Raw genomic sequence first — 13,274 nt, forward strand, 5'->3', positions numbered from 1 at the left:
CAGACAGGACTAATGGACTCAGAATCAGACAAAACTATACAAAGACTACATGCAGATGGACCGCAGTGATTACGTCCTTTTCTCTATCTTCCTTTCATTCAAAAATCCCGTAAGTGCTCTGAAAACGTAGACTTGCATCCTTGCATCAGTATTCCCTCAGGACAAGACCAAAAAATTTAATTTCACTAAGCTATAATTGACATTAATAAGATATTGCGGCTAAGTGCAATATTAATATTAAGGTGTACAAAAATATTAAACCTTTTCGTCTATTACATTCTGAAATATTAAGGTGGAAATATGGACTTTTTTCTAGTAAACTATATGAACTATGTATCTCTATGGAGTTTTGTTGCTCTTCCTTTGTTTGTGTGAGACAGGGTCTCACACTGTAGCCCGCCATTGGCTTTAGCCATGTAACATTGCTGTATCAGCCTCCTCTGTGCTAATTATAGGCTTAGCTATGGACTTTGCAGCATGAGCAAATCAATGGAACAAGATCCTAGATCAGAGAACAGAGCTTTTTCAGGACCCAGGAAAACTGCCTTGTACCCTTTTCAGTTTTCAAAGACTTCGCAGTTATTTGGATTTATTACGTGTATCTCATACTAAGTCATTGATTTGGGAATGAGTCTCATTTTTCCCTGTGTTCCACACTGTTTAGTTCCAATCTGCACTCAAACAGTGCAGATGTGAGCAATCTCATAGCCTCACGACTTTCAGTCTCCCATCCTTTGCAACAGGCCGTGCAGGTTCTGGTTCTCACGGGTCCCACAATCATTTCTTTAGAGATCGAAAATGTAAACCTCACCCTTGTCTTCTTTGTCCTGGACTGTGCCTGCGTCTGGTGTACAGAAGCAAGAAGATAGGCAGAGAACAAATCATCTCATATCTCTCCTTCCTCAGCCACAGAGTACCTGAGAGTTGGGGCTGGTACAATACCACAGTCAACCAGGCTAGCTGATGTCTACCACAGAAAAGGACAGAGAAAAAAAAATACTATGAAGTTTCTTTCATTCTTTCTTAGGCAGTGTTAGGGACCTACTCCTCTTCCTACTGGAAAATAGGAATACTAATAACCCCTTGCCACTCTTGTAGCCTACACTCAGTTCCTCGTTTGGAATTTCTGGCTGCCTTAAAATCTAGTTTGTTTGTGAATTCCCAAACTAACTGGAAAGAGCACAAAACTCAATGCCAGTTAAATTATATTTCAAATTCTGCTGTTCTATCCCCATCTTTCACTTAAAGATGGAATCATATTCAATAACTCCAAAAAAGTTGAAGAACTTCTGAAGTCAAAAACGCACAGAATGCATCCAACCCACTGAGTGGCAGGGTTAGAATCTTCATGGTCACTGGGTTGACAGGCGCTGTGGCTCACTGCTCATGCCCTGAATTGTTGACGAGTACAGGAAAATAGTCAGGAAAAATGCCCAAATCTGAAGTGACTTTCTACGGAAAATTTATGTTTTTGCAATATCATAAAAATGAAAACTTTAAGATCATAAACACTAAAAGTGAAGTCTAAAAGCTGTAAGTTGAACCACCTCAAGTGTGGGACTGTTTGTACCTTTTTTTTTTTTTTTTTCGAATCCTCAATGCATTTCAGATGCCTTCCTATGTCAGAGCAGCGTACTTCAGTATGTCAAGTTGTGTCTGATTCCTATTGAAACAAAAAAGACAAGAAATAGTTTTCCACAGTTCCAGAAAAAAAAAAATGCCAGTTAAATCTAAACTATTTTAAAAGAAGGAGCTATCTTTTGAAAACATTTGTTTAGAGCAGAATACTGGTCTTTCATTCTGATGACTAGAAAGGGAATTTTGACATTCAGTGCAATGTTACAGAATGAAAGTAAATAACAACTTTTTGCATTGATTTGCAGCTGGGACTTATTTGTCTAGTGATAAAATTTTGTGGGTTTTTTTGTTTGTTTGTTTTTGTTTTTGGAGATCTAGGTGTTTATATGATACCTAAATTAGTCTTAAACTGTTGGTCTCAAGGTACCACCTACCTCAACCTCCCGAGTAGCGAGGAGTATAAGTGTACATAGCTGTACCCAGAAAACTGATAAATTCTGAGCTAGTGTAATTCCTCAGAGGAGCATGGCCTCAGATTTGTAGAAATGAATACAAATCTCAGTGAAGTGCTATTCTAAATGGTTAAAATGTAATTCCACATTACCAACAACCACAAGGCAATCAAATTAGTGCCATAATGATTAAGTTTGGAACAATTTCACAATTGGTTCTTACCAACAAATTCATATCAGCTTTTTGTGCTCTTCTAGGTAATAGCAGGGCTTCAAGTAATTAAAACATAAATGAAACAAATACAACTGTTCTTTCTATCATTAACTATAATACAATGAGCAACAATTTCATGTTCGCTCATCTGGAAAAATATTGTTTGTCATCAAAGCATGACCTCTTCCTCTTATTTTCATTTTTCTTTTCCTTTTCCTTCCCTTTCCTTTTCCTTAACCACGTAACAGTTTACCCCAACATCAAGTGCGCAACATGCTTTTGTACTGAGTATTGCTATCCTGAAAAGTAACTTGGGATTGTTCTATAATTAGCACTACCTGGTCCAGGAAGTCCAAATGGGCATGTTTCGCGGATGGCTGGCCAGAGCATCTGAACCCATCATCCCTTACCGATAATACCTTTGTTCTTTCCATGTTTTTTTTCTGTTACATGACTGGTTTTGCAATTGGGTCAATATTTGCTAAGCAGCTAGACTTGTAGTCCTATAGGGTGGTTGCAGTTTGACACATTGCACATATGCTATGCCTTTGCTGTATAAATGATCCTTAACAAAAGGCCTCAGTGGCAAAGCATTTGGAACTCTTAGGAACTCTCTTAGGAACTTTCTCTCAGTGAACATTTTCTACTGTTCACCTGCATTGTTCCTTGAAATTCTTCCTTTATTTTCAGCTGTGCATGAACTCACCAAATCTGACATCTAACAGGTTTGGTGTTATATTTTCCTATATCAATTATTTTGACAGAACATGAAGCCCCAAGCATAATAAAAAATTAAAACAAATATTCAGATGATATAAAATGTCCTGAAGAAAAAGAATGTCTGATGTACATCAATCCTGAAATGCCTTTGGGCAAATAAATAAAGTAAGTACTTCAGAAAGTAGACTCTGTTAAGTCTATAAAACTAGACAATGATATGCAGCAAAGCCTACAATATGTCAAGTTGTGTAAGATCGAGTCCTTCACACTAAACAATTCAGAAAAACACATGCATCCAGAGCCTGTACATTCTCAAAGGCTACACCTTGAAAGTATGGAAGACAGGAAAGAGGTGGATGTATTCTATAAGATTTTGCCCTTACACCACGGTTATAAAGAAGTACCAGCTAATTACCAGTAATGATTGATGTGACAGCTCATAAGAACTGACATGAGAATCTTGTGGATGAGAAGCAGAATGTCATGGGTGACCAAGGGTCAGAACATAAGGAATATGCTAAGTAAGAGGTCTTCCTGGCACAAATGCAGAACAACCTCTAGGCAACCATGGAACATTTAAAGAGAAGATCTTCTAATTCCAGATTGTAAATGTAATGCTGATAAATGTAGGTATGATTACAATACTGAACTACTAGATTTAATTTATTTTCTTATTCATATGGAATATGATAAAAGTAACATGGCTCCAGAAAACAGAAATTAATAGAAAGAAGAGGAGAAAAGGGAGAGCAACTTCACTCTACATAATTATAAGAATTGGTGTGCATCATGATATATTCTTCAAACAACTGCTAAAGATACTCTTAATACTCTCAACAGTTCTACGCTGCTGTCCCCTGACTCTAAATGTTCCATAGATATTGTTTCTCATAATTAACTACTGAAACATTGTATACAGTAGGTTGTATTGAAGGCAACAGATTGCTCTTCCCAAACTCAGGTCTTAAATCTCTTTCTTATGTTAAGTTCATGCTCACTTTTCTGTTAGAAAGTAAGGTTTTCTAGCAAAGCTCACAGAGAATGAGAGAGTCAGAGACAGAGACAGAGACAAACAAAGATGGAGAGACCCAGTGGGTGGCTTCCTAACATCTTAGCTATCATAGATGGGAACGGCATGAACAGAAAGAATATCTATATCCTTTACACTGAATTTATGTAGATGTTAAACTGAAAGTTGGATCATGGCACCTTGTTAGAGCTCTAAATTCTAATGTCATTTGTATTGACTCCTTCTTTCTCATTGATACCTATTAGTCTCACATTGTTCATCTTTGCATCATCATGCAGGTGAGATTATTCTTTCCTGCATCCTAGTTGTTTTTAAGAGATCCTTTCTTACCTTTTCACTAGCTGCACCAGTGTCTTCAAGATCTGAAACCCTGTCTTCACTTTCACTTAAATGGTTTTGCAAGCTTGTGATTGAGATTTTAATTTCCTCTCTATCTCCTTGACTCTGCTTCATGGATCTATTTCTTTCCTGTATTGCTCACTCAAGGAATCTGTCATTTTTCTAATCTCCTCTATTTTTTTTTATCAATGTCTTCTTTAGAAGCAGTTATAAATTCTTTTACTGCAGTGTTTTTTTCAGATTGGGTTTTCTCTCTATGTTTCTGTAGTTGATTCTTTACTTCAGTTGTTATGATTTCTGAGAATTCTTTTTCATTTCAGAAAAGAATTACACTCTGAGTTCCTCTATAACTTTCTGCTGTTGCTTATTTACTATCGACGCTATTAATTCATACATTTGAGCTGAGGTAGTAGAAAAGAATTCCACTCTGAAATCCTCTATGACTTTCTGCTGTTGCTTATTTACTATTGACGCTATTCATACATTTGAGCTGAGTTAGTGTCCTCTGCACTTGTTCTGGGTGGGCATTGGCTTTCCTCCATATGTTTCTGCATTTGATTCTCTACTCCAGATGTTATTAATTCAGGGATTTCTTTTTTTATTTCCAATCTGAGTTCCTCTATGCCTTTCTGCAGCTGTTTCTTTATTTCAGAAGCTGTTGATTCCTTGCTTTCAGCTGTGTGATTCCCAATTTGTTCTGTGTTAGTGTCCTCTGCACTTATTATGGGTGGGCTTGGGTTCTGAGATTGCATTTTGTTCCTTCTCGTCATTTTGTGTAGCACTGACTTCTGACCTTTGTTGTAGATCTTTGTTGCAGTTATAACCTTAGCACCTACTGAAATTCAGGTACAGATCTACAAAGTTTGGATTTATCCAGCTGTGCATGGCTTGGGTCTGGCTGCTGTGCTCAGCTCTTTCCTGTTGCTGACCTTGGGGGTGAACCTGTTGTGCCCCTCTGGCAACATGTTCTTCATCTGGACTAGCTCCGTGTTTCTGTCTCCTACACTTTCTGCAGGAATTGCAGCTGCAGGGTTTCATCCAGGCCTGTATGCCAGACCTGAGCTGAGTCTGGAGGGGATAAGATGGAGTAGAGGGGAGAGGCAGCTCTCCCACACACTCACTGTGCCTGGGCTAGGACTGGATCTGGGGGTTCCTGGAACGCAGCAGAAATTCCTACTCAGCAGTTGATGTGGGGGGATACTACGGAGTCATGGGGGGGCGTCCCAAGGGGTTGGAAGAGGGTCTCACCCACTCTGTGCCTGGGCTGGTACCAGTAGGTTCCGGCGGCACAGGGTAGCTGGAAGCTCTCCCACACACTCACAGGGCCTGGGCTAGGACTGGTTCTGGGGGTTCCTGGAATGTGGCAGAAATCCCTACTCGGTGGGTAGCGTGGGGGAGGTGCTGCAGAGTGGTTGGGGGCAGCCCAAGGGGGTGGAAGAGGGTCTCACACTCGCTGTACCTGGGCTGAGACCAGTAGGTCCTAACGGCGCAGGGTAGTGGGAAGCTCTCCCACACACTCACCGGGCCTGGGCTAGAACTGGGTCTCTAGAACTCTAAATTCTAAATAAAACCCATTGAGATTTATTCTCCAGGTTAACAAAAGACTACAAAGGAATTCCACTTATATGTGTGAACAGTGTCAACACCTCTTCTATTGCCTCTAGTGTAAAAGTTGCCAGTGAATAATAATAGGCCCAGGATCTGTGTAACTGAACAGATTGAACTAGATGACATACTTTTTAAAACATCTTTAAAGTTTTAATTAATTAGTTTGATTGAAAATAAATACAATGTTCAATGATTCTAGTGAAATATCAGTAGAAATCTTAGTGGTTTTTTTGCATAAAATTAAGAGAAATCTCAGTAATTTACAATTATGATTGTAAGCATGTACAAATCTTAAATTATACTTTAAGTGTGTGAATTGCTTGTATTTGGTTTTGCTTTGCTTTGTTTTAGGGTATGTTGTAATTAAAAGTAAACTGTGTTATGGTCAAGTCATAAAAGTTTTGATTTATTTGAACAAGAAATAGATTTTAAAATGCTCTCCCACACACTCACAGGGAGTGTGTAAATATACTATAGATACATAAATGTGTAAATATAAATGTGTAAATATACTATAAAATTCATTAATCCAATATTTCTACTTTGGATATATAATTATTTAGGTTTTAAAAATTTGTCATGCTTATAACACTCTTGAATGCAGTGTGTTAATACTTGCCTATATTCTAGTAACCATCTAACCCAATAAAATTAGGTGATAGATTTCTCATAATTTTCTGTTTTTAACTCTGTTACCTTTGGCTATTATTTTTGGAAGGAATTTCTAATTCAGATTTTCTTCTGTAGCTGAAGAAAAGTGAGTTATCTCCACAAGTTCCTCTATAGGACTAAACTATATTTTAATATATAAATACAAAAGGTTAATTACTTTTCAAAGAACCTGATGTTTCATTTCAGAGTAATTGTAGGTTATTATCCTTTTTGGAGTTAATTGTATGAACTGTTTGTCATGGATTAACAATACCAAATGAAAATCTTAATTAATTCAATATGAATTTTTGTATTTTCTTCTGTTTCAGTTGATTTATCTTTAGTGAATAAGGATGATGATGCCATCTACTTCTTGGGACATTCTCTTGGCCTTCAACCAAAAATGGTTAAAACATATCTTGAAGAAGAATTAGACAAGTGGGCCAAAATGTAAGTACACTATTATTTTAAAAGCTATAATTTAACATCTCATCTATGAGTTTTAAAACTAAGGCGAGGTTGCCAATATTTTGAAACATATATAACAGTGTCCTATGACCTTAACCAGAAGGAAACTGCAGGGTTTTTGATACTCACTACTCTTTTTTAATGAAATAACTAAGGATTGGAATAAGGGCATAAGAGAGAGAAGTAGTAAAATAGAACCTCTGCAAGTCTTTAGACGTTTAGGTCTTTCTGCTATGTGGGCATGTCTATATCATCTATAGTTATTTTTCTTTAATGAATAATACAGTTAATATTTTGATTTTTTTCACTTTCTGATCATTCTTTAGTCAACATTTTTAAATATCTTTTCCATTTTTTTATTCATTTTTATAAGTAAGGCAACAAAACTTGTTAAGAAGGGATGACACTGGGTGATACAAATGGTATTTCTCTCCCCAAGAACCGTGATGGCTTGAGAAAGATGCTCGGTTTCCATTTAGCTGAGTAGACCAGATCTATCGATGACGCAGTCTTCCGCCCGGACTGCTTTCCCTCCCTCTTCCTGGTGCTCGGGCTTCTGACTGTGAAACTCATCACGCTCTTTCTCATCTTACCCCTCATCGTAAATCCGAACTTTACTACTTCATGGATTATCCTTCCAAACTCCACGGCTGTTTTCCTTAACCTTTCCAGCTCTTGAAACATTTTTAAGAAGTTTTTTATTAATAACTAGTAACTATACATAATATTGGGGCCTCACATAAGATTTCAATACGTGTATATAAAGTATACAGCTTCATTAATAATAACTGATATTATCGTTTTATTAATTTGTGCTTGAGCCTTTGAATGTCTCATATATTCATAAACTATGTAAGAGCTATTATAAACTATGATCTTGGAGGGCCTGCGAGACAGCTCAGTGGACTAAGTGCCTGCTTAGGCAAGCACAAGGACCATGGTTTGATCCCTTGCACCACGTGGCCCACCAGTCCTGCCCCCAGGGTGTTCCAAACCTGCCTCGGAGACTGGGCGTGGTGGCACAGGTTTATAATCCCAGAGGTTTGGGAGGCTGAAAACAGGATGATCATTATGAGTCTGAGCTGTGTAGTGAGATCCTGTACCAAACACATTAAAAAACAAAAACAAAACAAAAATCTATGATCTTTCCACTCTTTTCCAGAATGCTGGAATTTATTACTTGTATCTCACTGTGTTTGTGTTCTGGTTACCTAACTTGTCACTATCCTTTGCTAGTGAAGCAGTTTAGGGTATCTATTTGCTTAGATTCGTATTCTTAGCTATATTACAAATCCTTGAACAAAACTGATCTAATATTATGTATTTTCTACCTTTCTCCAGTAATTAATAATAAAATTGAAACCAGAAATATTTTAAATGTTTCAATTTCATTATGTTTCTCTTTTAAGTAAGTAGATATATTTTAAAATATTTTCTGGTCATTGACCACTGAAAAATCAATATGGAGTTTAGTCAAACCTGGAGGTCAGGAAACAAAGTTTCAGAAACATGACAACAAATTAAATAAAAATTCTGGAGACAAGATATTTAGCTCTCAGTAAAACTCATAAAATTTCACAGCCTTTCTTTACTCTCCATGCTGTCCTTCTAACAAGGCCTGTCCATTATAGTTTACATTTATTGTGTTAGGGATTATCACCATCACTATTAGATAATACTACAGAACTCAATATTCATGGTTAAGAAAGAAAGTTCTCAAATTAATGTGAGAGTTGACAGAATTTTGTATAACTTTTTAAGCCTGTTATAACTTTATCTGCATAACTTTATGCATAAATTGTAAAGTACATATCACCACATTGGAGGTATTTTTCACTAGCAGGTTTTAGTATTTAATAAATGAGGGTCATAGTTAATAAAAATGGTTGATATTCATTTTTGGCCTTAATGTAAGAGAGAGCAGAGAATTAGATTGAATGAATTTGAACTTTAGAGAGTGTCCTTGCCTCTTGGATATTCATTCAGCAGGGCTGTGCATTTTTATTTTTCAGAAATTTAAAGAAGATGCTGCCCTGATGTTCTATTCATGTCCTTGTGATTATTTTATGTTAGTAAGGGAACAGATGATTATTCTGAAGATGTTAACATTGTATCTGAAGAAACTGCTTTTCTGTAATATCACCTATTGTCCTATTATTATATTTTACCTTGTGAAAATCAACAATGCTGTAGTCTTAATTAAGTCTTCCTAGCTAGTTTTTATTAGACAAATGCTTCAGAAATCAAGTGCATTTTCATGCTTCACATAATGTAAACTATTAAAGATTTTTCCCAAGCAAAAGATATTAACCTTAAGGTTGCTTTGTTTTACTCTGGTTCATTGTTTAATGGTATAATAATCCAGTCACTATCATGGTACATTCAGCATACTTCTAAATATCAGTGGTGTTTGAGATGCATGTTTTTCTATCTATTCTCTCTCTTGCTTCATTTCCGTCTTTGATCCAAAATGTCTGTATTTGTTGTGATTTTTTTTAACTCCAAAATATTTAGCTTAAAACCACACTTCTGGCTTTTCTATGTAAAGAGCTGCATGGAGGAATTCTTTCCGTCCACCAACTTGAAACACATGAGAGCCTAAAAATTAACTGAAACAGATACTGACAGGATGAAAGTGCATTTCACAAGCAACCAGAACTCTACAGGAATGACTCACCAAATTCCCAGAGAGGTGATTTATATACCAGTATAAGCACATAATTTTAGGGTTTTCTATAGGAAAATATGAAAGGTCCTAGTAAGCTCATACTGATACTTATGTTAACTGGCAGTGTTGTACCTGGCTGGTAGTTCCCTGGGAAGGACATTACTGGTAGCTGAATTTGTATCTCCATGTGCTTAGACTCATCTTCCTGTTGAGAGGTTAACAGCCGATATAGTTTCTAGGGGTCTCTGCACAAGTTCAAAAAAATTTTTTTTTCCTGTGGCTGCTTTTTTGCCCAGATGTTTTAAGCTTCTTCATGGCACTTTGGTAGACTGTTAGCTTTTTCATTTCTCTTTCTGACTGGTTTCTGTAATAAATCTCCTAAATGTGTTCAATTCGTTCTAAATCTGTGGCAAGTTGTGATTAATTGCCAAGTCTTCTTGGCCTTCTTCAACTCCACTTCTGTCCTGCTCTGGCTGATACTAAAGCCAGGGTATGGCTTTTCTCTCCTGGCCAGTGGAAAACAGTAAGTCAACCAGAGCTAAATATCTGCTAAATTATCTGAGGCATAATGAAGTTAGTGGTTGCATTGAAAACAAAGTAAAAATATATATAATACTAACAATAGCATTAAAAGTTAGTATGCTTTGACAAGGAAAGATGTCACTCAGGGACATCCAGGACCTAAAAATAGGAAGTGCTATTTGGTCACAGTTGTCATTTTCTTCATGTTTATGGCCTATTCCACTTATACTTACTTATAGTTCATGTGATCATCAGCTAACTTGTCCTTGTGACTCATGTTGCCATAGACCTGATGACTTGCAAGAAATGACAAGGATAGAAGCACATTAAGAATGCAAGCATGTATGTATGTACATTTGTATGCACTGAGGTATAAACGTTTACAAATATTTTAAGATCCATCTTAGTCTGCTCCTTCTTCTCTAACAAAATATCTGAAACTGAATGACTCAATAAATCAAAAACTTATTTTGTACAACTCTGCAAAACCAAGGTGCTAGCAGATTCATTTCATTTCTGGCAAAGTCAACTTTCTGCTTCCAAGATGGCACTTCTTGCTGTGCTTCCACATAGTGCTGGTGCAAACTGCTTCACCCCACCTCTTTTATGAGGATGCTACTCCTCCTACTGAGCGAAGAGACACTGAGTCACTCTCCAAATGTTTAGCCTCTTAATCCTCTCACACAGTTGTTTCAACTCAAGAAGTTTGAAGAGATGCATTCAGATAATTGCAGGCTACAAATGATGTCCTCCAAAGTTCTAGTTGCTGGAGGACAAACTGAAAGGTTAGCCTCCTTAGGAACACTTACCTCTGCACCTGTTTGGCAATGCTTATTATTATTCTGAAACTTAATTTCAAACTATGAGACTTCTAAAGCTGATTTAATGCTTTGCTGTCAGCAATATATTTGTTTTGTGAAATAAAAGCATTTAGATAATTTTGCTGTTTTGAAATGGAAAATGTTGAAAGTCATTGCACCTATTTGACTTACAATATGTTTTAGCAAAATTGTTCTGCAATAAAAAGCAGCAACATGCCTCAACCCTGTGGGTCTGTTAGAATCAGTGTGTTACAAGCTTAAAGAATTTGCAGGGAATATTTTATATTAAAAATTTAGTATTATTTAAAGGAGAATAACACAGGTTAGTAGTCACAATGATCAAACTTAAAATAGAAATCATATCTTGGAAAATAGACATAATGTTTCTAAGATGAAATGACAATATTTTAAGTCACTTGCATAGTTAAATCTGCTAGATAAATGATAGTCTCCTTTTTCCATAGCAGTAAACTTTTGTTACGGCTGTGTCTCCATAGAATTCTTGTAAGAAGAAGGACAGCTTAGGTAGGTAGGATTATTCAAAAAGGAAAATAGCACACTTAATTCCATATTATGTATAGATGAACTGCTTGGGAATGGCTTACCTTTCATGGCTAAGTGTGCATGGCTATAACACCAAGGAAGAATGTCAGAATATTTTCCTCAGTGCTTCAGCAGTCATATTAGTTAAAATAAGCAACTCTTTTTTGAAAATGTGCTATGAAAAAATACAAAAGATAATGAAAAAGATAACACATGTATGCAATATTACAAAGACTTTTCAACACTTTTCATTTTTTTGGTACCAGGGATTGAACTCAGGATCTTGCACTTGCCAGGCAAGTGCTTATTCTACTGAGCTATCTGCCTGGCCCTTTCAACACCTTTCTTCAGTAATGATAAATTGATAATGGAAAAAAAAAATTGTGATGTCATTAAGGAAGTAGTGAAATTTTGTTTATTCTCTTATGAGTGGAAAGTTTTCTAAAGGGAAGGCAAGTTCTCACTTTGGGAGTTGGTTAAATGGTTGCCTTGTTGTGTAGAACATCCAAGTTCTATTAACTTCCTAACAATGTTTTACATCCTACGTTCTAATTTCATGACCAAATACTGCTCATACACATTTTGGACAACACGCCATGGATGGCAGTGATGTATGCTGTGCTAATGAATTAACTCTCTCATGCTCTCTTTTCCAGCATTTGTAAAAAGAAGATTGTAACTATGCAACAACTATTTTAAGCAGCTTTAAATGGTAGCAGTATAACATTTTCCTTAAGTCTAATACATATGTTTATAAGGGCACTTTAATCTAAATCAACTGTTTCTAATGACAGGCCACTTTACTTCAAGTTTATTTGGATAACACTTTCTAAATGCATCTCACTCCCTGAGGCTAGCAGCTTGACCAAATGAGGAAGCAGAGTTGATACGTGATATTTTTAAAGGAAGGCAGATGCCAAAAGCTGTGCAGGGAAAAATGTATCTTTAAAGATTATTACCAAGTGCCTACCAAAGTAAGGAGTAGGTGACATAATATTCTGAGATATAAATTCTCTGAGGCAGAGCTTAGAATTTTACTACCTCAATGTAATAAGATGTATTGTGTTATCAGCAGAGGCCATAGAGCTCCATGTGATTAAAATAAAAAAGGAGCCAAGCATTCGCCTTTAACTACCGTTTAATGATAATGATTTTTGTCTTTAGCATTTATATTAGAAGTCAAGGAAGAGGCATGCTGCAGGCGACTTCATAATAGTATGAAGAGTAGTACCTAACAATTGCCCTTCTCCTTTCCTTCTCAGCAGCCTGCATTTATTCTTCATATCATGCTATTTGGAAGGTCTTGCTTCATCTTAGTTTATATGGTAATGGAAATGTTAGCTTAAAAGTTGTGCCATGGGTCACAAGCTGATGACAAAAATTTTAATATTATATTTCCATTGGGCTCATCAAAGGGAGGATCTGCACCCATCCCTTTTATATGTCATCTCATTTATTTTAATGGTGACTCTGAGGTAAATATTTTCACTCATTTGCTTTTATTAATGTGGTGACTTAGGCTCTGAAAGACATAATAAATGTGGTCTCACACCAGTAGAGACCAGCACCAGGCTCATATGAAGTGCTGAAAACCAATTGTTCATGTTATGGTTTGTGTCTAGTTGTCCCCCCAAAGCCTCATGCAGTCATGGGGTGAGGA

At 36.5% G+C, this 13,274-nt stretch overlaps 1 protein-coding gene across 2 annotated transcripts in view; it reads left to right on the forward strand.

Moving 5' to 3' along the window:
- The window catches only part of Kynu (kynureninase), a 135,718-nt gene that overhangs the window by 11,804 nt on the left and 110,640 nt on the right, over window positions 1-13,274 (forward strand). For both annotated transcript variants that reach the window (XM_004636634.2, XM_023721422.1), the window contains exon 3: window positions 6,922-7,042. In XM_004636634.2, coding sequence (XP_004636691.1) covers window positions 6,922-7,042 — 121 coding nt within the window. The remainder of the gene's footprint in view (window positions 1-6,921; window positions 7,043-13,274) is intronic.

Source organism: Octodon degus, unplaced genomic scaffold, assembly GCF_000260255.1.
Source record: "Octodon degus isolate 3935 unplaced genomic scaffold, OctDeg1.0 scaffold00082, whole genome shotgun sequence".
NCBI lineage: Eukaryota > Metazoa > Chordata > Mammalia > Rodentia > Octodontidae > Octodon > Octodon degus.